We start from the raw sequence: 27,482 nt of genomic DNA, 5'->3' as shown, positions 1-27,482 counted from the left end.
TTCTTTTCTCAATTCTGACTGGGAATCATTAAAATATTTCCACGACTGGTAATACCCAGTAAGGCAAATGTCATGTTTCCCGCCGATTTCCATTACTTCACGTTCGAAAGTGCACCCTTTCTTTTCTTTGAAATTGTTAACACATTTGCAACTCCCAGTTTGGGCCGATAGCTGAAATATTTGTAAAAGTGGAAGAGTGATGGGTACGTTGGCATTTACATTGTTTTTCTTAGCAATACCAAACAGTGACGAATATTTAAAGAGAAGATTTCCTAATCGGCCTTCAAACGTTACGCATGCTTTATTTCGCAATTGTGTTTGAACTGGTGTCAATACGTCATCGGTTTTTGGCGGAAGCCATTCAATTAACTTAACATATTTGTTTTGTGGACCAGGAATATTTAGCTTCCAGACTAATACCAGTGCTATGCATACACTGATGGTAATCCATTTTGATTTAGAGTAACGCATTGTGGAACTGAAATAAACAAAAACAGGGTATTAAGAATACATTATCGTTATGAATATATAATCAGAAATATGAATTAGATCTGTTATCGCGAGCATCGGCATCAACGGTTTATTCAAATTGATTTAGTAAATAAGAGAACAAACCCCAAAATGAAATAAAATTGAAACTTTTAAAGAATTTCGTACACTTCTAGACAATCGTGAAGGCACTCGATACAACACTTTGTAAAAGAATAAGAGTTTTACGACCTACTGCTTTAGCTATCTTCTCGTATACTACATTTATATTTTGTTATGCAATGTAGGGGTATTGAAGTTTGATTTTGTAAAATATTGGTGTCAGTCATTATCACATATGTGATAGAACTCGGTAAACACGCTCCAAATATAATTTTGACACAGATCATTGATACAATACATGCGTTATGAAGCCTTCAGGAAAGGAAAGTGGCGAACGCAAAAGGAAAACACAGTTATCCTTTTATATAACTGACTGAAGTGACGAGTGATAACAGATACACGGGCGAACTTCTCCTCACTAATAATTCCTTCGAAGACCAAAAGTTGTTATGTGATGCTGTGAGAGGATATCTGATAATTCAAAAAAGTAATTGACTGTCACTAGATAAGAGAAAACGAGAAAAATAGAAAAAGTCCGTACATTCCCTTGTTTTTATTCATTCTACACTTAATAAAAACATGGTAATGCACTCAATGACAGACCTTATGATACAGCGTGCATGCGCTAACCACTCGCCATTGTATTACAGCATGACTGCGTTGTATAATAGAAGTACTATAATGTTTACAGCGATAAAAATTTAAAACGTTTATATGTATGACTACATGCACAGTCTGGTATGTACTTCAAGTTTAACGAGTATCACCTGTACGTTGTCGTTTTTGGTACACAATGCTGTTTGGAATATGGAAATTTATTATGAAATGCCCGGGAGTTTAAAGAAAGGGAGTGACAACTGCGATTACCATTTTTATTTCTGGACTTCTTTCACCGGGCGTTTTCAACTCAATTTGTTTTGTGTCTCAAATGTTCGAATAAATTTAATAAAATTTCTATCATAGATATTAAAGTAATTCATGTTAAGTCAGTGGTGTGCAGACGTTTGGTGGTGCTAGGGGCCAACTCCTTCATTGTATGCCCCAAAGACTCCTGTATAGGGCCAAGTCCGGAGAACTTTAAATAAATATGCTTTTTATTTAAATTAAATATCAATCTGTCACATTAATCAAGTTCGGTGCCAAATATAAAATCCTCTGGAAATAAAACTACTTCATATTTGGAGGGTCTAGAGCACAAGTGATCTAACAACCAACTAAAATGGTTGGTAGTTAGATCACTTGTGCTCTAGACCCTCCATTTGACAGTTTCTCTACTCGGACCTCGCTTTTTAAATCACGTATCCACATGCACACCCGCTTGTTGGACTCTACGGCGACTTTTACAACGAAGTTAACAGCGATTATTTCTTATTCTAAAGAAAACAACTTAATTATGATTTCATCATTTGATTGGATGCACCCTGAAATTGACACGACGCGACCCCCCCCCCCTCTCTCTCTCTCTCTGCACGCCACTGTTTATCTTAGAGTGTGATAAACATTCACCATTTGGCCACAGATCACTAATGGATTCCCCATTGACTCTAATGTTAATTCTCGTCTCTTACACCGGCTCTAACTTTTTCCCAAATTTTCATTGGGTTGAACGCTCTCTACCACAGATGGAGGAACATGTGGCAACCTCTTGGTCAAAAGCACGTATGAGGTTCACCATGGAAAACTTGAGATTCACAAGCTGGAAGTAGAAACAAGTAAACATGCAATTTTTGACCCTTCATTTCAACCTAACCAACCTCCCAACTCTTGTATCCTTCCGCGTCAAAATCGCCAAAACCTGGCAGAAAATGTATTTTCAAATCCTTTTCTTCGATTCTACAACAAAAATCGCCATGCAAAAGGGGGGAAAAGAGAAAGGGAGAGAAAGACTAAAATTAACTTTCGCACTACATTCGTTTGTGAGCGGGTAGAAATATTTGGTGAGCTGTGTCCATTTAGAGACAAGGGGATGAAAAATGACATTTTATTAGGCAAAGAGATAATTACGGCTAAGGAGCTTTTTTGCATTCCTTCATTCTAGCTTCTTGGCATTGTGCACCGTGGACCTTCTTGGTCAAACAAGGCAATCGAATAGAATATATTTACCGCTAATCAATTATTAAATAATGTTGTACTCACCTTTTGTTCGAATTTTTATTGATAATATTAAACTCTATATTAAAGATATATTATGGGAGATTAGATAAAGAGCTGATAGTTCTCACTATAATAGTTAACCAGCGGCTATCAGGCAAGATACGCCCACATTTTGCAAGAGTTGGATAGAGAACAAGCTAAACAAAAAGCGATTTTTCGTACAATCAAGGGCTATATAATTCAGGAAGTTACGATCCGATATGCGTGAATACCGAAAGGAACCAAGATCTTTGAGATATAAACATACATTTTAAGTTTCATTAAAATCAGATGAAATTTGTGACCTCTAGAGTGTACACAAGTTAATCCATGAAGTTATGGTCTGAGATCTTTGGTAGATAGACCTATATTTTAAGTTTCGTCAAAATCGAATAAAAATTGTGACCTGTAGAGTGTCCACAAACAAATTGTGGACGGACGGACAGGGGCGACAACAATATACGTTCACATGAAAATGTGGGCGTATAATAACTAGATAATGTAAAGGGAATTTGCTGAAAATTTCAGTCAAATTGATCCACTGTGAACCGAGAATTTAGAGATTGAATTTTAGGCATCATTACTAAAGTCGGTACGATAAAAAAAACCCAACATAGTCTCGATTATCCAAATTTTTTTAATAAATTTAATCATGAATGGGCGTTGAGCAGCAGATCGGATTACAATCCAGGAAATATCGCAGGCTAGCGATGACATCGAGAGATGATTACGGTCTGGATAAGTTAATTTATGTCTAATTAATAATTTAGATAACATTTCAGGCCTAAAGAAAGACTTGCAATTCGCAGATTTAGCTCTTGCATAATGTATGTTTAAGACTACTATTATTTACAACCCAGAAAGGTAAGTGGATATCTATGTGTGTATGTGTCAACAGCATTCATACCAACTCTTATCGGGGTAGATAACAGATTATTAGAATTCAGTCCCTTTTCTTAACCTTTTTTTTTCGCAAAAGCAGTCTTGACATTACTATCAGAAAATTCATCTTCCATGACGGATAACGTTATTGTATTAATGTAGTAAAGTTCCGCTTCCGGCTTTGGGCATGCTTTCGAGGAAGGAAATTTGTGTAATATATATATATTTAAACACTATTAGTAGTACATAGTAGTACCACACACGCTAGTGTGACAAAAGTCTGGTTACAGGTATAGCATTTCCAGTTTATCCGAATTGCAATTGCTAAAAATATACAAGGATTAGGCGTATCACAAATGGTAAGTCTCCAACCGCTACTCACCTTGTTGTTCTTCTTGTTTTTCGGGGCGACGCTTTTCGAAAAAAAGCCCAAGACTCCGCCAAATCATGTACGATCGGCATGAAACTCGTCATGCCTTTTCCTTGGACAATTGCGCATCGACTGACTTCGATTTTTGATAATATGACGTCTCAATACCACGATGGCTGCGATGTAGTGTATATAATTGACCATAAGTAAGCTTTCCTCGATCACGTTTTGTCGATAAATTATTAACAGTTGTCTTAAAAGCACATATCATACGCTTTCATAACGATTTAGAATCATTGCATTTAAAAGCTGATATTCATGTCCTACCCATATGCATAAAAAATGGCAGCATTGTCATTTCCAAATGAGGTTTGCCCACGCTACAAATACAAATTAAATATAATATTTTAATATGCTTATTTCGAGTTTTTAGTAGAATTAAACTTTAAATGTTCAATAGCCTAATCATTTTGTTCCAATATAAAAGTAAATTTAAGAGATTAACTTACATTTTAATTCATGCGATTCAATCTAAGTATTGTATGTAGGTGTCCTATGCTATTATTAATATATGTCAAGAGGGTATTATTTATACCAGTAACTTTATATGACGCAGGTGCTCCTAATTTATTATAATTGTATTCTGTTATTCTAAGACGTTAAAGGACATGAGCTCTGTCACTAAACAACACAAAACAATTTGCATAAGATGCGCTTTGGGATTTGGAGGGGGGAGGGGGATTAAACGTAAAAATGCCTGTTTCTAAATAAATTGATCATACGGCTACCCGAAGAACTTTTTTTTCTTTTTGCCTGTACAAATTCCATTAATTTATCGTTCAGACTACTTAAACTAATCAACAACTGTGAAACTATCGATGATACATGTATTGACTAAAATATATTGACTAAAATATATTGACGGAAATATATTGACGGAAATATACTCTACAAAAAAATAGGGGACATTCAGAAACAATACAAAACTGCGGAATATTAACAGTTCATGTGGGTGGCTTATCTGACGACCCCACTTCACTCGCAAAGAGATACACTGATTTTTGTCTTAATGAGTAATTGCTCCACCAATCCTCAGACATTCAGCAATTCGTTGTGGCATGCTCCTAATCAACCGTCCAATCACGATTTGGGCAATCTGACCCACTCCTCTTGCAGTGCCACGGCCAATTCTTGCAGTGTTGTCGGTTGACTTTGACGTCGACGAACACGTCTCCCGATCATGTCCCAGACATGCTCTATAGGGGAAAGGTCAACTCTCATGGACAATATGGACAATATGGTGACGCTAGAGGTAGTCATTCACGACACGAGAGCGATAGGCACGGGCATTATCATCTTGAAAGATGAAACGTCGACCTGCACGTTGAGCGAAGGGTAGAACTATCGGTGCTAGGATGTGGTCACGGTAGTACACACCAGTGACCCTTCCTCGAATATGCAAGTCCGTTCTGCCAGTCATGGTGATTCCTCCTCAGACCATAACAGACCCACACCTGAATCTGCCATACTGTCTGACGTTAACGTTAGCATGACGCTCATTTACACGCCTCAAAACGCGAGAACGCCTGTCGGTGAAATCCAGAGTAAATCTGGACTCATATGAGAACATTACACGCGCCCATCGACGATTACCCCAATTGCTACGCTGCTTACATCATTGACGCCTGTTTGCCATGTGCTGGCGAGTTAATGGAGGCACACCACGCGGTCGTCGCGCATGCAAATTGGCTACATGTAGCCGATTTCTAATCGTTTGGGTGTAACTCGTATTCCTGTAACTTGGTACAAGCTTACAGAAAGCTGATTGACCGTTTGTCTGTGTACGATTGTATCGATCCTGGGCTTGTGTAGTGGCTCTAGCACGACCTGAACGAGGTCTATCATCAGCATTGTGTGTTTGTTGGTACCGGTTCCACAGTCTGTGACACATTAAGCAAGTTGGCTGCTGCTCGCTGTGTCGAACCCATTTGAAGCATGCCAATAGCACGTAGGAGTTCATCATGTTGAAGACGACTCATTGCAAATTAAACGTAACACACTAAAGCAAAGATACGCCAAACAGTAAATCTTATGCAAGAACCGATAGGAAAGCAAACATGAATAGGATAAACCAGCACGCGGTAGTTTTCATCAACCCTTCCTTGACGTGTCAAATTTGACAACGAACCCCTCCCACGTGTATGGCACTATAGCGTGTTGCACGTACAGCTCAGTGATTCTGTTGGGGAGATAAGTTCTTCATCTGTGAACATACATGTACTCTCAAAGCATGTCAAGTGTCCATGACTATTTATCATATCACAACCTGCATAGGTATTTGTATTTCAATATCCCCTACTTTTTTTGAAGAGTATATATTGACTACAATATATTGAATATAATCTTATCATACTGTTAATACATATGAAATATGTGATCTAATATACACATGTAAATGTGTTTATTTCACATGTCTCTTTGGCCGAATGGTTAGTGCGTTGTATCATAAGGTCTGTCATTGAGTCAACTGGCGTGGTTTCGATTCCCCGGTTGTACGTGCCAAGTAGTAGGGTCGCCTGTCCAACCTCGTGGATTTTCTCCGGTTTCCTTCCACTGCTAAAGACCCCTACGCGCAATCGAATTATTGAAATAAGATTGAACTATGTGAATTTAGCAAGTTTACATTTTTATTGAAAGTGTGATTACTTCCGTTCATTTTCAGCTTATTTTCATGATAAAAGAATGACGCGCATTCACGTTCAGTGCAAATGAACCCATTTGACCTTTGACCCCGAATATCTCAAAAACGCCCCAACGGCGGACTGATTACCACTCGACATCATATTCTACGCAAAATTTTACTCTAGAAAAGTTGGGTCTGGTTTTGTGCCTATTTGATGGTCCCCTCCCCCCGCGCAAAGCCTTAAGACCAGTGGTTCTCAACCTTTTTTGCCAACGGCACACCTTGGGACACATGAAAAAATAGCGGCACACCTGGCTAAATATATATGAAAAATATTTGAATTTTAGAAATTAAAAACATGGTAAGTCAGACGGCATACAACCATAGACAGAGACTAGTCATAATAGACACATAAAATGACTCAAACTAAATAAGGAAATACACAGCTATGAACTTCTTAGTAGACACCTGTGAATACTCAATGGGGATCACGTGGTTTTTCGCATTTTCTTAGTGGGCCGTTCACAATTTCGCGGCACACTTAGGCAGATCTCGCGACGGATCCGTCCAAGCTTATTGACAAAGAACAAACTATGGAAAACCTCAACACTCAAAAATAAAATACGCTAGCGCAAAATTAATGCAAGCATTTGTGAATTACAAATCGACGAATATACTATTATCTTTAAATTAACTTAGTAATCAGCTGAAAATAAATATTCATATGAATATAATGCATCAATACTCTATTATTAGACTATAGCCTCTGACATTCCCCCCTGCACTAATCTATCATGTAAAAGATTACACAAAGGTGGGATCACGCGGGTCAACTTGTTGAATCATAAGCCATCCCCAAACCGATCTGGTGGTTTTCGATTTACAGGGCGTGGCACCGGTGGTGTAATTAAAGAGTATCATGAGGTTCAGGTAGAGCAGTGATTCTCAATCGGTGTGCCGCGGCACACAGGTATGCCGCGAGATCCTCCCAAGTTTGCCGCGAAATTTTGAACGGCACACTAAGAAAGGTAGAGTTTCACCTGTACGATCTTGATTACTTGCATCCATGGTTATACCTAAATGTGTTCGCGAACGTGAAAATGAATTGAAATCTACAGGAAAATTAGAACGGTTAGACATTTCTTTGGAAGATATGTCCCTATCACGCTGACGTCGTTTTATTCTTTTTGCGGGTATTACGTATCTATTACTATTATCATCTGAACTATTGTCCTCCGATTCCGTAGATTCACTTGGCTTACTCAATTGGTTTGTCGTTTTGACACGGATTCTTCGCCTCAGTCTCAGATTGAACGGGCTCAAATCGCGGAATTGACATGAAGGGAAGGGGAAGATTTCTGAGAAGGGTTCTTTCTGTTCCCTTCCCAGAATCCTTCTGCATTTCATAAATGGGAACTTCGTGATTGGGAAGAATTTTTAACACAATATACGGATCTTTCTCACACTTATCTGAAAGTTTATGCTTACCTTTTATACCCAAAACTCTATCATCTACCTATAAATGAAATCCCTACCTTTGAATGGTATACCTTTCTGCATTACGCTAACTGTGTCGTTCTGATTCAGCAGTGGCTACCTTATAAGCATAATTTAGTCTTCTTTTTAGCTTCTTGGAATAATTCTCTCTAGTTGGTAGTCTTGCTCGAAAACAGTAATAATTGATACAGTTTTCATACAGAACCCTTGCTTATGTTTTCGCCAATTGATTACGGGTAGGAAATGACTGAGGGTACTTTGTAAAGTGAACGGTTATAACCGCATTTAGATCTTTCAAGAGAAAAAAAAACGTCAATAGTACCATTTCCATAGGACGTGATGTTTGTACTTAGTTGAGAACAATTCAGTCGTCGTATACATCTTTCACAATTCCAAACTTTAGCTTCTACATCAGCTTCTAGACCTGGCCAATAAAATCTACGACGTACAAGCCACAATGTTTGGTCGCGTCCCTGATGACCAACATCATCAGAAAGTTAATTAAGCACGCTGCTTTTGAACGATGATGGTAAAACTAATTGTCTAACTCCATTCTCTAAAACAGTTGTTCGATACAAGATATCATTCTGAATGATTAATTTGTCCCATTCACGTAGATGCGCACAAACTTCCTCTGACTCACATTTAACATCTAATGTTGAAGGTCGTACACCGGATCTTAACAAAGATCTTAGATTGTTCTATTACTCAATCAGTGGTATTGAAATCTTGACCAGATACTCGATCAGTATCATAAATAACTGGGTTAAGCTCTTCATCATATATGTTAATACTAAACATTCTGCCAATCACAGACAGCTTTTATGACGTCATGAAACATCTCATCATGAGACCTTCTGGACAAACCGTCAGCGTCTGAATTAGATTTGCCACTTCTATATACCAATTTAAAGCTGTAATTAGACAAGGACACCAATCACCTATGGCTGGTAGCATCAAGCTTAGCTGATTTGTTACATATCTCAAAGGGCTGTTATCCGTTCGTACCTCAATAAATGCGTTTCCGTACAATAGTTCTGAAACTTATCGGATACAGCCCACTTCAGAGGCAAAGATTCAATCTTATGAGCCGGATATTACACTCACTGGATCTTAAACCACGACATGCGTAAGCGATAACACGCTCATAACCGTTTTGCTCCTGATAAAGAACTGAACCTAGTCCATCTTGGTTGGCATCTGTTGTGACGATAAAGGGCTTGTTAAAATCAACATACACTAATATAGGAGGTGACGTAAGTTTCTTGATTATGATATAGAAGGCATTCTGGTACTTAGCTCCCCACAACCATTGGGGTTTTAGGCTTAACTGGTTTCTTAGACAGCTTATTAGTAGGATGTCCAATCAATAAATCATTTAGGCCCATATTTTCGAAAGTAGAATAGTGCTAATCATAGATTTAATCTCCGATTTTCTGACCAATCATATTCTGGAAAGCTGACTAAATTTTAAACTAAGATTTTTATAAATTTTGATTAGCCTAATCATTGAGTTAATCATTGCTCGAGAATACCATAAAATGTTATATTCTGGAACGCTGACTTGTACTTTGACTAAGTCACCCCAAGTATTAATTAGTCATCTCAGGGGGGACGGGGTGGGGGAGAGTTGAAGGAAGGATTAAGTGCAGGGATATGCCATTATGATGCATTTAGTTATACAGTTATGGACAAAATACATGCAAGCATGAAACGACATTTACTTCGAATTCCGTTCTGCACCACTGACAAAGGGTAAGTATCCAGGCAAGAAAATCCAGATGAACCTTCTCGGCCAACAACGCGAACACGAGAGCACCTTGTTAGCGAGCCAGCATCTTACCCACTAAGCTCCCTTTATTTATAATTAACACCATACATCCCCTTTTCTCCATAATACACACACAATCTTCGCATACGCAACTTACGCTGCCTGTCTATATATTTTCGACTTTGAACCCCTGTAACTGGTACACTTTAATCAGTGATTTATATGTTTGATTTACAATCAAATTTTAAAAGTGACTTGTAAAAAGCCACTGCACGTGTAATTCTCTACACATCTAACAACTATTACAGCCGTAAAAAATCTATTGTTGACGATTCTGAATAGCAGTAATATTTAGCTATTTGGTTATTACAGCAGCTTTAGAAATTACGTTCGTTTTATTTTTTTAAATTGCTTTATCATTAACTGTACCGTTAGGAGTGGCATCTTTTGGTTTAGTACAATTAATATCTTTGAAACACTCGGGTTATGCAAGAACATGATACTTATAGTAGTTTCATTTTACTTTTACAAGGGTCTTGATCGAGTTTTCTGTTATGTTTCGTAAAAAGTAGTTTTGATTATCCCGGCCTGTCAATCAGACGTAGTATGGTCGGTAGACTGGTTAAGCGAGACTAATTTCAAAACCAGGGCACGCAACCTATTTCTTACTCAAAAGTGCCTGAATGTTATGGCCGACACTCGTAACCATTTTTAAGTCTATTATTTATGGATGGTTAAATGGTCATAGCTTAAGAACAACATGACCGTTTATTTAGTGGCTATAAATGTGCGAAACTGATTTAAGGCTTGGTATACAGTATATATAAATAGTGTGGTGTAATTGTCGAGATATTTGGAGATATTTATTTATCACGTTCTGGGTGCTCATGAAACGTGGAATCGAAAATTAGATATCGTCCAAAAATATGAGACATTCCGTGAGATGTAAATCGCCCCATACACGTCTTCATCAAGCGTTAGAATTCCGAGGGGGCGTGGCTGGGCCACAAACCACGCGATTGCACTCACAGAAACCCAATGGGCACACAGAGAAAGCGGTTTTCTCTTTATCCTCTTCATTTCGACCTGCCAATATCCTGAACGCAAGTACAATTTACTAAAGAATTTGGCTCCAATTAACGAATCAATAGTTTCGTCAACTCGAGGTAGTGTATACGCATCCTTCATGCTAATGCTGCTTAGTTTCCGAAAATGTATGCAAATTTTTCGAACTGAGACAATGTTGGAGCAATAATTGATCTTGGATTTCCTGATAGCGTCAGCTTCTAACATTTCTTTCGAATACTGTTTTACCACTTCAAACATACCAGGGGGAATGGGACGGTATGCATCATTACAATGAGTGTTATCACTCAAATTAGTACTGCCTATATGAGTAAAAAAAAACGTGAAAATATACTTTCCCATTTCTGCAGTAGTTCATTACCTTTCAGCAATTGTTCATTTGTCAAACTATCAGATTCGACTTTGATACCAAGCTCAAAGGAAGACGTATCGCCAACTTTCTTCGAAGTTGCGTCAGAAGACCACGATTCAATAACTTGCGCCGAGCTAAGTCCACATATAGTGCTCTTTGGAAGAATCACAATCGGTTGGGAAGATATGTTACATGCCCTTACAGGAACACCTACAGTGGTCCCAACTGACTCTAAGGCCACTAAGATGTTCAGACTGTGTCGTATCCGTAAGCTCTATAACAACAGTTGTAATCTTATTAGGTCGCCTTGCATTTGCTTGTGTAGTCATTATTGTATTAGGGCGGGGGGCAATGTAAACGGATCTTTATTTGTCGATTTGACTGGTATTGTTTTATCAATACTTATACTGTCAACAACAAGTCTCCAAGCTTCTGGAATGGAATCATCTTGACCAGACAACTTACAAAGTTAGTAACTACAGCAACAGGGACCTTGAGATTGTATCCGGTGTTGGGAGTCACTAAAACATAAAGATAAAATGATGTATTAAAAAAACGCTTCGATATATCACATAAATAGAGATTCATTTCCAAGACCGGTATATACATTTAGTTCAAAATCCGAAATATTTCTTAGTAATGGTTGAGGATTTAAAGATCTAAAATTTTCGCAGATGTGCACGGTATCGCGGAACTGCTATTAATCAATAGTAATAACGCCAACATTGGATTTACCGATTAATCTGTTTTTAAACACATTTGTAGGGCTAAGCAATACACCTCACTCCGTCTGTACTACTACAGAGGAGGTTAAGCTTTTTGGTGAAGGTTAAACTCTTGTGATCCATATCTACTGTAGGAAGAGTAACCTCGATCACCACTGCGATACTCTTGATTACTGATGCCACGGTAACTCCGAGGCCTAGAAGTACCACGATAAGTTATATTTATAGCACGGCTTTCATGAGTTAACAGGTTTAACTCCGAGGCCTAGAAGTACCACAATAAGTTATATTTATAGCACGGCTTTCATGAGTTAACAAGTTTAAGCAGAGGCCGTAGGTCGAGGCGTTAAACCTGTGCAAGAACACAAGGATTTTCAAAGCCGAGAATACGAGGGAGCGAGAAGTCGAGGTGAAAATAAGTTTGTGTTCTCGGGGCGAGACCCTCGTATTCTCGCCGTTTCCTCGCGTTCTCGCACTCTCGCCCTCGACTTCTTGCTCCCTCGTGTTCTCGCCCTCGACTTGCGACAAGTCGAGATTATGAACTGGCCGCAATAGGTTTCCATACACTGGGATCATCCATTGTGAATGTGTGTTTATTGCCTGCAATACGATAAAGATACATGTACGTACCAGTCCATTTAATAGATGTACCAATCTTATTTCTATGTACATGTATGTACTAGCACATTTCCATGACATATAGTGTCCATGGGGCCCAGCCTCTGGGGTTGTCTGGCGGAGCTTATACAGCAGACAATTTGTCTGGCATTCGGATTTTTAAACTTAGTAGAATCCGATGTTTAACCCAGCTCAAAATTTCGAACCCTTCGGGGGCGCCTGGTGTGCCCTATGCAGACGAGAATTTGTCGGACAGGGCCCGTTCTGTACTGAATGAGATGTACCAGTTCATTTAAATTTGGTTCCATGTGGTATCACCAATGTTTGATCCAGCTCATTTTTAACACAAGGTCTGCGGGGCCCAACTTTTTGGGGTGTCTGGCGAGGCTTTTACAGCAGACAATTTGCCTGGCATTGGGATTTTTATACTTAGTAGAGTCTAATTGTTCATTTTAACTTTGTTTCGTATTGTACCTCCAATGTTTAATCTAGCTCAAAAGTTGGGATCCTTTGTCGGCATCTGGCGGGCCTATGCAGAGGAGAATTTGTCTGGCCGGGCCTGTTTTGTACTCATTGAGATGTACCAGTTCATTTAAATTTAGTTTCATGTGGTATCAGCAATGTTTGATCCAGCTCATTTTCAACACAATGTCTGCGGGGCCCAACTTTTGGGGGTCTCTGGCGGGGCTTTTACAGCAGATAATTTGTCTGGCATTGGGATTTTTATAATTAGTTGAGTGTAATTGTTCATTTGAACTTTGTTTTGTATGGCACCTCCAATGTATAATCTAGCTTAAGATTTAGGGCCCTTTGGGGGCGTCTAGAGGGCCCTATGCGGAGGAGAATTTGTCTGGCAGGGTCTGTTTTGTACTAAGGGAGATGTATCTGTTCATTTCAACTTGTTTCCGAGTGGTATCCACAATATTTGATCCAGTCCATTTTTGGGTGCCTTCTTTTCGGCCCCAAAGGCCACACGCAGCAACATCCATATCCGAATATGCTAGGTTGCACAGTATTCATTGCGGTACTCAGATATAGGCACCTCATATTCGTTTGACCAAAGTGCTCTGGGCTGCCGGTTTATACCTTGAATAAGTTCGATAATGAGCATTTTCTGCTCAGGGTAAGCAGAGCGATAAGCAATTTGATTGGCCGAGACTTTGGAACACAGTAACTCTCCTTCTAATTGAGGTAGAATGTTCAAATTTGGTGTAGGCCTAGCCTCGATCATCATTACAAAAGTCGGTGCGATAAAAAAACATAGTCTCGATTATCCATTTCATGATTTAATCATGAATGAAAGTTGAGCAGCAAATATCACAGGCTAACGATGACATCGAGAAATGATTATGGTCTGGATAAGTTAATTAATGTCTAATTAATAATATAGATAACATTTCAGGCCTAAAGAAAGGCCTGCAATAGACAGATTTAGCACTTGCATAATGCATGTTTAATTAGAACTAAAGTCATCTGATAAACACCTACACCAGGTTTGAACATTCTAGCTCAATTAGAAGAAGAGTTATTGTGTCCCAAAAAAGTGTGACGGACTGTCAGACAGACAGACAAACAGACAGACACATTTTAATAGTCCCCTGCTTTCTTCGAAAGGCGGGGGACATTTATTATGTTAAGGGGCTGATATTCTAATCCATCCAATATCTCGGTCATCCGATTGTCTAGATAGTTGATTCTGGGCCTATCAAGTGAATCAATTAAATGTTTTAAATAATAATTCATATAACAATAGAAGCCAGAAAAAGAAATGCAATAGGCAGATTTCGCACTTGCTTAGTGCATCTTTAATATATTGCTGTTGGCATTTTGGCATATGGAAAAATAGGTATCTATAAGTCTAATATTGGTAGTCATTATTGGTCAACATCTTCTTCTGTCTATTTTATTAGCTGGTCCCAAAAATAAAGAATAAAAAACACAATACATTAAAATACTAGTTTGTATAAACCCATATCATGCAAAAAGAGTATTAAATAACAAATATATTTAATTGAATAATTAGAAGAAACGGAAATAGGATATAGACTAGACCATACTGCTTTGACCGTGCCGGTCCCTGCATTATTGATTAAGTTCAGATAATTTGAAAAATGAAAATCCTTTGTCTAAACATTATTTCAACAATCAATAATAACGGAAATGAATACGGTGTTTTAAAGATGCATCATGTAAGAGCTAAATCTGCCTACTGCAGGCCTTGTTTCTGGCTTCAAACCTTGTATAAATTATTACGTGAACATTATTCACACGCCAAGCCTCTGGACCATCGTATGGGTGAGATTTAAAAGGATTTGAACATTAAAATCATTATGATAAAATGGGTAATCAAGACTTGTGAAGTACCGTTGCTAAGATAATAAACTATCTACACTGCATCTTCAAACAGTCATAACTTCGCCCAGTATAATGTAATTTGAATGAAATTTTGAATATATTCATATTTCATTATCTAATTTGAACTTTCATAACAAGAACGACCAACCCTTCGTCTTAATCTTACATAAAGCATCTTTAAGAATTACTATATATTCTAACCCTTATATTCTACTTCGTGGATAACGCATCGACACTATCCTATAAATTCTAATGATTTCCATTTTAAAAAATCTTTGTCTACTTTAATATATTTCTTTTGAGTTCAAAATAAAAAAAAAATAATAATAATAAAAAAAAAATCCAAAAAAACGAGTTACTAGCAATGATAAAGAATTAGTGATATCTGAACGAATCTGTGTTCACTGCGATTATCGACCCAGTCACATATCACAAATCCTTTTATGCTGCCTCATCATCAGTTTCTATATATGCCACAACCTATGTCCTAACAGTATATTGGCCCTATTTTGATGAGTTCGACTTGTTCAAACATTTACACCTAAAAGCAGTAACTAATCAAATAAATAATCAAGCCAAGTTGCAATATTCTACTGCTTCCTTAGGAAAGGTTTTTCTTTTAGATTGTTTTTTTTATATATATAAAAAAGTTACAAATTTATAGAAACGATTATGACCAAAGGCGGCGAAACATAAAAAAACAACATATATGTTTACAAACTTTGATTAATTAGTGTTTCCAATTCTTGGAAGTGCTGGGTGCGGAAGAGGCCGGATTGGGCCTTGGACCGTCATCTTCGCCCTCACTGAAAAATCTAATGGTCTATATTCGACGAGAAATATGATCGAGGAGTGGGGTGCGGAAAGGGTAAATCAAGCTAGATTCGTTTTCTCAAGTTACATATTCATCACCTCGGTGGAGACCCAAGCAAACCAATTGGTCCGAGGGCCCAGGACTACCAAGTCCAACCCTGGGCGCGGAATAGGTATTTCAGCCTTCTGCATAGCAACTTACCGACTGTCCAATCTGTTTCAAATAAAATCCAAGTATTTTACTTGTTCCTATTCCAGAGAACAAAATAATTGTTAAAAGTCAAAAGTACCAAATACCCAATTTAAATTTCTATAAATGTGCAATCTGATTAAAACACAGAACCTATTTCGTTTCGTTTTTTTATAGTTCAAAATTTCGTTTTACTTGTCTTTACTACACTAGGATCTGGAAGAGTTGTTATAATACCGGCGGTTTGGATGAAATGGATAAGCCAATGAAACGGTCTGTTACGGCGACTTCTTGGCGTGCCATGCACGGAACTATGGGTAAACCACTAGAAACGTCAACACTGATTGATTAATCAATGTCTGTCGTCATAGGGTCAAAAGCCACTCGTACGACCCCTGACATGACCTTCGAGTACAATTTGTCAGATCTTCATGTAGTGTAGGTCATCGAAAGTATAAACAAGCCAACAGTGAGGCTGATGTCCCACGCCGAAATCCCAAAATAAACAGATGACACATATTAATTAATCGCAAATTTATTTTTTTCAAAAGTATCGAGCAATCAAGTTATACAGTAAGTTTCATCACTCTCTATCAGATAGAATCAAGATTATCTTGTCCCAAAGCATTGAACTCAGTCAAGACATTCACCCAATGAACATCTACATCAAGTTTAAACATTCTACCTCAATTAAAAGCAGAGTTGTTGCGTTCCAAAGTCTTGACCAATCAAATTGCTTACCGGTCCTTAGCCTGATCAAAAAAATTCTCACCATCGAACTTCGTCAAGGCAAAAATATAATGAATCTATATTCGGCGTTTCATCGCTCTCACTTCATTATAACCAAAGTTATTGTGCCCCAAAGCATGAACCAGTCTGCTTACCGTAAGCAGATAATGTTCACCATCGACCCCCATAAAGGCATCCACAAAATGAACGCCTACACCAAGTTTGAACATTCTACCTCAATTAGAAGGAGAGTTATTGTGTTCCAAAGTCCCGACAAATCAAACTGCTTATCGCTCTGCTTACCCCCGGCAGAAAATGTTTATTATCGACCTTAGTCAAGGTATTGATGTAATGGAACTATACACCAGGTTTCATCACTCTTACTTAATTAGAACTAAAGTTATCGTGTCCCAAAGCATCAACCAATCAAATTGCTTATCTCTGCTTACCCTAAGCAGAAAATACTCATCAAGGCATTGACCTAATAAACACCTACACCAAGTTTGAACATTCTAGCTCAATTACAAAGAGAGTTATTGTGTCCCAAAAAGTGTGACGGACAGACAGACAGACCCGTTTTAATAGTCCCCTGCTTTCTTCGAAAGGCGGGGGACAAAAAACGAAACGAAATATAGATCTGTATTTTAATCAGATTGATAAATGTGGTCCCTTTAAAAGAGCAGTATTTGTTCTAAATTTTAATATGCAAACTGCTGAAATATGATTTCGGGATGTTTAAGAGATGGGTTATTATAAAAAGATTATCAAAGGGGACATCTAAGTTATGTAGAACGATTGACCATGGTACCCAGTGACAATATAAATATAATATACTCTTCAAGAAAAGTAGGGGATATTCATAAACAATACAAAACTGCTGTTTTTATTAGAGGTAACCAGTGTATGTTAATAACAGGCCAATTGCCTACACATGAACATAAACAGTTCACATGGGCGGCTTATCTGACGGCCCCATTTCACTCGCAAAGAGATACACTGTCAAAAGTGAAAATGGACGTTTTTGATTTTTGTCTTAATAATGAGTGATTGCCCCACCAATCCTCAGACATTCAGCAATTCGGTGTGGCATGCTCCTAATCAACCTTCCAATCACCATCTTGCAGTGCCACGGCCAATTCTTGCTGTGTTGTCGGTTGACGTTGACGTCGACGAACACGTCTCCTGATCAAATTAAACGTACCACACTAAAGCAAAGATACGCTAAAAAGTAAATCTTATGCAAGAACCGATAGGAAAGCAAACATGGATAGGGTAAACCAGCAAGCGGCAGTTTTCATCAACCCTTCCTTGAAGTATCAAATTTGACAATGAACCCCTCCCACGTGTATGGCGCTATTGCGTGTCACACATGCAAATGAGTGGTTCTGTTGGGGCAATAAGTTCTTCATCCGTGAACATACTCTCAAAGCATGTTAAGTGTCCATAACTATTTATCATATCACAACCTGCATAGGTATTTGCATTTCAATATCTCCTACTTTTTTGAAGAGTATATATGGGATGTGATATTTGGATATTAATTCTGTAATTAATATACAGATCTAAATTCATAATATGCAGGTTACTGTTCCAGACAAAACCAACTTACATTTATACCTTTAGCGGGGCGTATGTCAACATTACAACTGAGACCAACTGGCGTTTCGGCAACTGGTAATTGAAAGCAGTTGCCCGAGTTGAAAAGCCGACATACGCCGCGCTTATCACCACAATATTATGATTTAATACTCCTGCACATTTGTGATGAAAAAGACATTTCAATTGATTTTCCAAAACAAAACAGATTTCTTCCGCATTTGATGAAAAGGGTTACTTCGATATGTTATTATGGTTAAAAACAATCCGATATTTTGGTTATTGCATCACAACTGTGCAGAGTTCACATATCCATAGGTCATAGTACTGTTGTTATAATTTAAAGGACATATTATTGGTGTCAGCATTTATTATATATGTGTCAGAACTGGTTAAACACATTCCAAATATAATTTTAGCACAGTGATCATTGCTACGGTAGATACGTAACAAACACTTTAAGAAACGGGAAGTGACGACAAAAATGACAAACACGAGTTATCCTTCTATATAACTGACTGAAGTAACAGACAAACGGTTCAGTTTCATTACACTGATAATTCAGTTGAAGTTGAAAAGTTGTTATATGAGACGATGAGGGGATATCTGACAATTCAAAAATAGAATTGGCTGTCACGAGATAAGAGAAAACGAGAAAAATAGAAAAGACTAGTGCATTACCTTGTTATTATTCATTCTGTACTTAATAGAAATGAAATGGGATTTAACGTCCTACTGTTCTGCTCCGACTGGGGTAATGAAGACGGGCGTCCCTCATGTGGACGCTTACGGCTAGCCCCCGGATCCATTCACTTTTTTTGAATTGTCTGTATGTTTGTGTTTTCCTGTCCGTGTATTTGTTTTTGTGAAAATTTTGTGTGGTGCTGTCCCCCCCCCCCCTGCACTTACTAATACAGTGTGCTATGAGGGAAATTTTTCCCGGGCAGCGGCACTATGGTCTACTCTTATATCGAATTCCAATTACCAAGGGATTTTGGGGGGTTGGGTGGCCGAATGGTTAGCATGTGCGTGCCGTATCATAAGGTCTGTCATTGAGTCAACTGGCGTGGTTTCGAATCCCCGGTTGTACGTGACAAGAAGTAGGGTCGCCTGTCCAACCTCGTGGGTTTTCTCCGGGTCCTCCGGTTTCCCCCCACTGCTAAAGACCCCTACGCGCACGCGAATTATAGAAATAAAATTGAACCATGTGTTAGTCCAGAAATGACCTAGTTTGTGTCGAGTGGACGTTAAACCCCATTTCTCCCTCTCTCTCCAAGGGATCTTTTACCTGCACGCCAATGTGTACACGAGACTCGGTTTTTTTTGTCCCATCCGAACAATTAGACAGCTGTCCTTGTCAGGCCCTCCATCCTGCACCACTGACAAGGGTAAACCACATCGGAAAATCCCGATGAACTTTCTCGGCCAATGCAGGGACCGAACATGCGACCTCCAGGCTAGCGAACCAGCGCCTTACCCTGTACTTAATAAAAACATGATAATGAACTGATTTTTTCTAATTTGTTCGTTTCCTTTATCTAGTGACAGCCAATTCTTTTTTTGAATTTTCAGATACCCTCTCCCCGTCTCATATAACAACTGTTCATTTTCAACGGAATTATCAGTGCAATAAAATTCGACCGAGTTATCTGTTATCGTTCGTCACTTCAGTCAGTTATAACTCGTGTTTGTCATTTTGGTCGTCACTCCCGTTTCTTCAAGTGTTTGTTACACATCTAGCGTAGCGATGATCACTGTGTTAAAATTATATTTGGAATGTGTTTAACCGGGTTTGTCACATGTAATAATGGCTGACATCAATATTGTCCTTGAAGTGTTTGGTGATTTGATAGCAGCTAAATCGTCCGCGCGGTCGACAAGACGTGTTGTCACATATTTATGCTTTATTGAAGTGTTTGGTGATTTGATAGCAGCTAAATCGTCCTCGCGGTCGACAAGTGTTGTCGCATATGTATTCTTTTGTAGGTAATTGGGGGCATTTACAATACAATTTCATACAGATCAGATGATAATTTTTGTCGTTTGAGGGTTCACAAGGTTCTACAAACTGAAACAAGAGCCTTAACTCTGGAAGTAATTTACAGAGAATTTTAAAATTTCACAGGCTTTTTCATTTTACTACATTAAATACTGCATATAAATTTCATACAGATCGGATGATAACTTATGTCATTCGAACGTTCACAAGGTTCACAGAGTAAAACAAGGGCCATAACTCCAGAAACAATTGACGGAAATTGCTGAAATTCAATAGACCTTCGTTTCAGAAAATTTAAATGATGCATATAAATTTCATACATATCGGATGATAAATTTTATCAACCGAGCATTAACAAGGCTGAACAAAGTGAAACAAGGGCCATAACTCTAGAGGTAATTATTATAAATTGCTGTAATTCACTAGGCTTCGTGGTTTCACTAATCTAAATGGTGCCTATGAATTTAACAAAGACCGGATGACGTTAGAGCGTTCACACGATTCAACAAAGTGAAACAAGGGCCATAACTCTAGAAGTAATTAACATAAATTATTGAAATTAAATAGGATTCTTCATCTCATTAATGTAAACAACATATATCAATTCCATACAGATTGGCAGATAACTTTTAGATGATAGAGCGCTCACAAGGTGCAACACAGTGAAACAAGGGCTATAAATCTATAAGTAATTCAATAGGATTCTTCCTTTTACTGATTTAAACAATATATATCAATTTCAAACAATCGGATGATAATTTTTGGCGTTAGAGCAATCACACGAAATTGTGGACGACGGACGGACCAACAGACGGACGGATGGACGGGGGCGACGTCAGTATACGTCCACATTTCCATGTAGGCCTTTAAAAATGAACTAAGATCTGTTTCTTATGAGGACTAAAAACAACTGACTGATATGATGTACCGATAGTCCACAAAATAGAATTAAAATATATGATAGAAGCAGTCTCTTTAAATTAAATCATTTTTTTTTTTTTTTTTTTTTTTTTTTCAATCTTCATAAATCATTTAAAGAAACTATCAAGCCAAATTTAGTTTTACATTAAAGGAAACTAATATAATTTGGAATAAAGTGAAATTGTATCAATGTTTTGTTTAAATAGACTGCCACGTCTCCGTTCTCATTTTAATTGAATGAAAAATCAAATGACTGAATATGTTTAAAGATAGGTTGCCAGGCAAAAAACATACGCCCACGGCAGCTAAATCGTCCGACCGGTCGACAAGGGTTGTCGCATATTTATTCTTTTGTAGGTAATTAAGGGCATTTAATAGACAATTTCATACAGATGACATTATAATTTTCGTCGTTTGAGGGTTCACAAGGTTCTTAAAACTAAAACAAGGGCCATAACACGGGAAGTAATCTACAGGAATTGTTAAAATTCAACAGGCTTTTTCGTTTTACTAATTCAAATAATGCATTCGGATGATAACTTTTGGCGTTCGAACGTTCACAAGGTTCAACAAAGTAAAACAGGGACCATAACTCTAGATGAAACTAACGGAAATTGCTGAAATTCAATAGGATTTTTTGTTTTACTAATTTGAATGATGCATATAATTTCATACAGATCGGTTGATAACTTTTGTCGTTCGAGCGTTCACAAGATTCAACAAAGTGAAACAGGGGCCATAACGGTAATTAACGGAAATTTGCTGAAACTCAATAGGCTTGTTCGTTTTACTAATTTAAACGATACATATAAATAACTTTTGTCGTCAGAGCATTCACAAGGTACAACAAAGTGAAACAAGGGCCATAACTCACGGCGCAATTAACAGAAATTGCTGAAATTCAAGGCTTCTTCATTTCACTAATTTAAATAATGGATATAAATTTTAAATAGATCGGATAATACTGATGTCATTAGAGCGTTCACAAGATTCAACAAAGTGAACCAATGGCCATAACTCTAGATGTAACTAACGGAAATTGCTGAAATTCAATAGGATTTTTTGTTTTACTAATTTGAATGATGCATATAATTTCATACAGATCGGTTGATAACATTTGTCGTTAGAGCGTTCACAAGGTGCAACAAAGTGAAACAACAAGGGCCATAATTCAAGAAGAAATTAACAGAAGTTATTGAAATTAAATAGACTTCTTCATCTCACTAATGCAAACAACATACATCAATTTCAAAACAATCAAATGATAAATGTAGTCTGTAGAGTGTTCACAAGAAATTGTGGACGACTGACGGACGGACGGGTGCGACGGCAATATACGGCCACATTTCCATGTGGGCGTACAAAAATTTAAGATATGTGTATACTTTTCGACCCAGTAGCTCAAGACAATGTTTGAAGTTTGTATGTTTTCCACACCACAATGATTTCTAAGAAAGATGAGTAATCATACATAAGACTTTAAATTAGTTCTGATGAATGTAGAAGAATGAATATTGTTAAAATAAATATTTTAAAAAAATAATATTAATGCAATAAGGTGGGTTGTTTTGGGCTCGGACAAGTGTGAATATAACGAAACTTTAGTAATACAAAATTAAAATACCCTATTCATTTCCAAATTAAAAAAAAAACATCTCAAAAGCAATGATCAGAATTGGATGAAACTTTTATCTTGTGATAATAAGAATTCCATAGCAGAACTGTTTTAAAGTTTACTATTCTTGAGCTACTGGGGATACATAGACTTAAGCTATTTATTGTATAAATATATTAATATGATCACGTGTGGTATCAGGATTAAAGTGTTTATTTTGGAAAAAATCTTTCCTCAATACCCATGTACACTATTTCGAAACGCTCCTGCGTTGGACTGTTTGCTTAGTAGATTTATTAATGTTTTATATTCGGCCACATTTATTAAACGCATGAGCGTCCTTAAAATCAGACGCATGAAAGTCATTGTAGATTTAGTGAAATAAAGCACACTGTCATTATTTATCTAACGTGAGTTAATTCTTATGTATATTTGAGCACAATTGTATTTAATTCCGATTAAATCCTATAAGTTATGCGTATCACATTAATTTAATATGAATTAAACGCATAGATCGTATTAAGATAAATTAAGTCACCTAATAAAGTGCGCTATCACATTAAACTATAATTGAGTGTAATCTGAATTAAATGCACGCACACTATATTATTATTAATTTTTGACGACTTCCTATAGTAATATTGGATAATCCATGCCTTTTAAACTCACATATCTATTATGAGTAAAAGCATTAATAATATCTAGGTTGGCCTGCGACTGATAGAATTATAAAGTCCGTTACTACGTTATAACCTTGTACCTAAGACGAAATGAACAGCGAAGAGATATGACCCAGAAGCTCAGCAGAGCTTACTCGTTTGTTCCCGGTGATTGTATTCGCTGCCTATACAAGCTCTCGTAAAAGGGCATTGAGGCTTCAATACAATCGACAATTTTATTGGGCAAATCCGAAAAATTAGGTATCGGTTTACTTACCCCCTTCTGGAACCCCCCTGCTTTCATGCTATTATCGAACCATTTGTAGCTTGGTGCTACATCCCATAATACCTGGGAAACCGACCACTTATCTATTGTCCCAACCCCCCATTTCAAGATAGAGTCCGAAAAACCAACCCCTACGCCCCTACAATATAAACTCATGATTGATTCGGGATCTTCTATAAGATCATCCGCGTCAATGATTAAGGGCTCTGACGACCCGGACTTGATAATGTGTTCGTAGAGATCGAACAGCTCCCGGTAACAAAGCCCACTAGGCAACCACTTATCGAAGATTTCGTCGATATCTTCTTCATCATTCGAATTGCCATCACATATACTTTTGTAATACGAGACAAACATTTTAGCAGGATGGCGAATGATGAACGTATGCTGATATCCCGAAGCAATCATTTCGTATTTATCATCGACCGCATAAGCCATATCCTTAACAAACACAAGATCGGAGTCGCTATGATCTTCTTCTAAATGATCCTTAACTGCCTGAAAGGTCCATTCTGGTTCTGGTGGTAATTCATCAATAGCCCGCAATCGACCTTCAGGACCAAAATGATCTGCACTAGAGTATGGTTCAAAAATGATCTTCGTGTTTGGAACCCTTTCCATACACCTAACAAATGCTGTGGATAGGGATCTTGGAATTGCCCACAGGATGACACGATTAGGACATGTAGTGGAATCCATACTGCTATTCTGTAACATAAAATAATAATATTGTTGCATGTGGTTGTATAAAAAAAAATCCAGGTAAACGAAAGGGTGGTCACAGGCGCGAGCTTTTGATGACAAGGTCTGTCATTGAGTCCAACTGATGTTTCGATCGCAAGCGTATTCGTGACATAAAGATGATCGTCTGCCCAACCTTATGGGTTTTCCCTGGGAACTTCGGTTTCCTCCTACTGCTAAAGAACACCACCACAAGCAAATTATTGAAATAAAAAATTGTAGCATGTGATAGTCCCAAAATTACCTGGTTTGTTTCCACTAGACGTTAACCCCATGTGGGAGAGTTCCTTTAAATGTGTTGGTAAGCCCAAAATATTTACTACAGAGGTTGCCAGCTAACAAAACATAGCCTGACGGCAGTTATGTCATCCGGACAGTTCATAAAGGCAGTCGCATTTTATTCTTTAGTGGAAGCATTATAACTGAAACTGAACAGCAAAGGAGCTATACTATATACCGGAAAACACCGAAAAACACTATGTTATACTGAATACCGGAAAACACCGGAAAAACACTAAATACCGGAAAACACACTAAATACCGTAAAACACTCTAAATAGGTAACTTGGAGCCTGGTCCTCTGGAAAACACCGAAAAAAAACTAACCCTAACTCTAGCCTGCATAAATTATTCACGAACAAACTCAGTTAGGGTTTGAAGTACCTGGCAAGTTTCATCACACTCCATCAGTTAGAATTAAAGTTATCTTGTCCCAAAGCATCGACCAATGAAATCGCTTAGCTCTGCTTAGCTTTAACCGGAAATATCAATGATTTAACTCAGTCAAGACCTTCGCCTAAATCTATAACTCAATTAAGTTCCTAAGTCTTGACCAATCAAATTGCTTATCCCTGCTTATCTAGCTCAATTAGATTGAAGGCTCTACTTTGCCTAAGCAGAAAATGCTCAGTATCGAACTTTGTTAAGATATTGATGTAATGAAACTATACACGAAGTTTCACCACTATCACTCAAAGTTGTCGAGTTCTAAAGTCTCGACTAATCAAATTACTTATTACTCTGCTTATCCCGAGCCGAAAATGCTTATTATCAAACTTAGCCTAAGTATTGATGTGATGAAACTATACACCAACTAAAGTTATCGTGTCCGAAAGCATCAACTAATCAAATTGCTCATCTCTTTTTAACCTAAGCAGAAAATGCTCATCTTCGACCTCCATCAAGGCATTGAACTAATAAACACCTACATCAAGTTTAAACATTCTAGCTCACTTGGAAGGAGATTTATTGTGTCCCAAAAAGCGTGACGGACAGACAGACAGACAGGACGGACGTACAGACAGACGGGCAGACAGATAGACGAACCCATTTTAATAGTCCCCTGCTTTTCTCGAAAGGCGGGGCGCAACATATCTACGGCGAGGTTGACATCCACCACGGGGCAACATAAGATTTAAAGATAGGTTGCCAGGCAACGAAACATACGCCCACAGCAACTAAATCGTCCGGGCAGTCAACAGGAGTTGTCGCATATTTTTACTTTTTTCAGTAATGAAACATTTATAATACACTAAAATCTGATTAAGAGTAACAACTCATTAAGTAATTATCAGAAAATCATTATTAGGGTTTTTATAAAATTCTGTCCCATGCTAATGTTTAGCATACGAAACATTTAATATCATGGATTTAACTGTTCAAGATATCAAATTCATTGAAAGTCAATATACTTGTTCGTTTCAAGACCTTAAACTCTGTCTATCAATATGAAGTCAGTCGGATGATAACATAAGTCTCTAGAGCGTCACAAGATATTATCGGAAATCATTGAAAATCACTAAGCTTCTTCGTCTCATGACCATAAACACTGTGTATAAATTTAAAGTCAATTGGATATTAACTTTAGCCTCTAGAGCGTCCACAAGATTTTTCAAAGTGATCAAGGGTCATAACTCTGGCAGAAATTATCGGAAATCGCTGAAAATCAAAAGGCTTCTTCGTCCCATAACCTTAAACACTGAGTATAAACGTAAAGTCAATCGGATATTAACTTTATCCACAAGAGCGTCCACAAGATTTTTCAAAGTGATCAAGGGCCACAACTCGAGCAGTAATTATCGGAAATTGGTGAAAATCAATAGGATTCTTCGTCTCACGACCGTAAACTATGGCAAGCCAAAGCGGAATTAATTGCAAGACCGTTTTTCTGCATGGAAAGAGAAAAAATCGAGTATAATATAACAATTTTTTCATCACCTTCCAAGCATTTTTTTCTGTACAAAACGACGGATAAAAATTCAATAAAGATTATTTTTTTCCAATGCTGCTCATGTATTTTGTTATGGTCAAGTCAATTTATACTGTTCATGGAAATATTTTACCACTATATTCGGTTTTTATAAACAATTCAACAAAATTATTTTTCACATGTCAAGACGAAAAAAATTCATATGTCAACACTAAAAAATTCACATGTCAAGACGGAAAAATTCACATGTCAAGACGAAAAAAAAATCATATATCACGAGCACGTGACCCTTCAAGAGCACGTGACCCTTCAATAGCACGTGACTACAAAAACCATGACGTCACTGAAAACAAAGATGGTTGCTTTTCATTATTTCTGGCCAATTTTTTGGCATTAAACATGTCACGGAGAACACCTCATCCAGATTTTTTTTTTTTATCCCTTCCGCGTTTTGCTGCTGAGGCTGGCGCACAATGGGACACATTCGACTTGAACAGGGTAGAGGACAAAGTTGATGACGTCATCGGTTTTGTGGTCACGTGCTCTTGAAGGGTCACGTGCTCTTGAAGGGTCACGTGCTCGTGATATATGATTTTTTTCTGACTTGTGAATTTTTCCGTCTTGACATGTGAATTTTTTAGTGTTGACATGTGAATTTTTT

General features: G+C 37.7%; 1 protein-coding gene across 1 annotated transcript; it reads right to left on the bottom strand.

Moving 5' to 3' along the window:
* Window positions 1–23,730: 23,730 nt before the first annotated feature.
* Window positions 23,731–24,579, bottom strand: LOC130012256 (uncharacterized). Its single transcript, XM_056099690.1, has one exon. The coding sequence runs from the start codon at window positions 24,568–24,570 to the stop codon at window positions 23,737–23,739; it is 834 nt and encodes a 277-aa protein (XP_055955665.1). The 5' UTR covers window positions 24,571–24,579; the 3' UTR covers window positions 23,731–23,736.
* Window positions 24,580–27,482: the final 2,903 nt, after the last annotated feature.

This window comes from Patella vulgata, chromosome 3 (genome assembly GCF_932274485.2).
Source record: "Patella vulgata chromosome 3, xgPatVulg1.2, whole genome shotgun sequence".
In the NCBI taxonomy this organism is placed as follows: domain Eukaryota; kingdom Metazoa; phylum Mollusca; class Gastropoda; family Patellidae; genus Patella; species Patella vulgata.
This window is presented reverse-complemented; position numbering and strand designations above follow the sequence as displayed.

Bases quoted from the DNA above. Each gene is read 5' to 3' on its own strand.
- LOC130012256 (XM_056099690.1), bottom strand. From the start codon at position 24,570: ATGGATTCCACTACATGTCCTAATCGTGTCATCCTGTGGGCAATTCCA.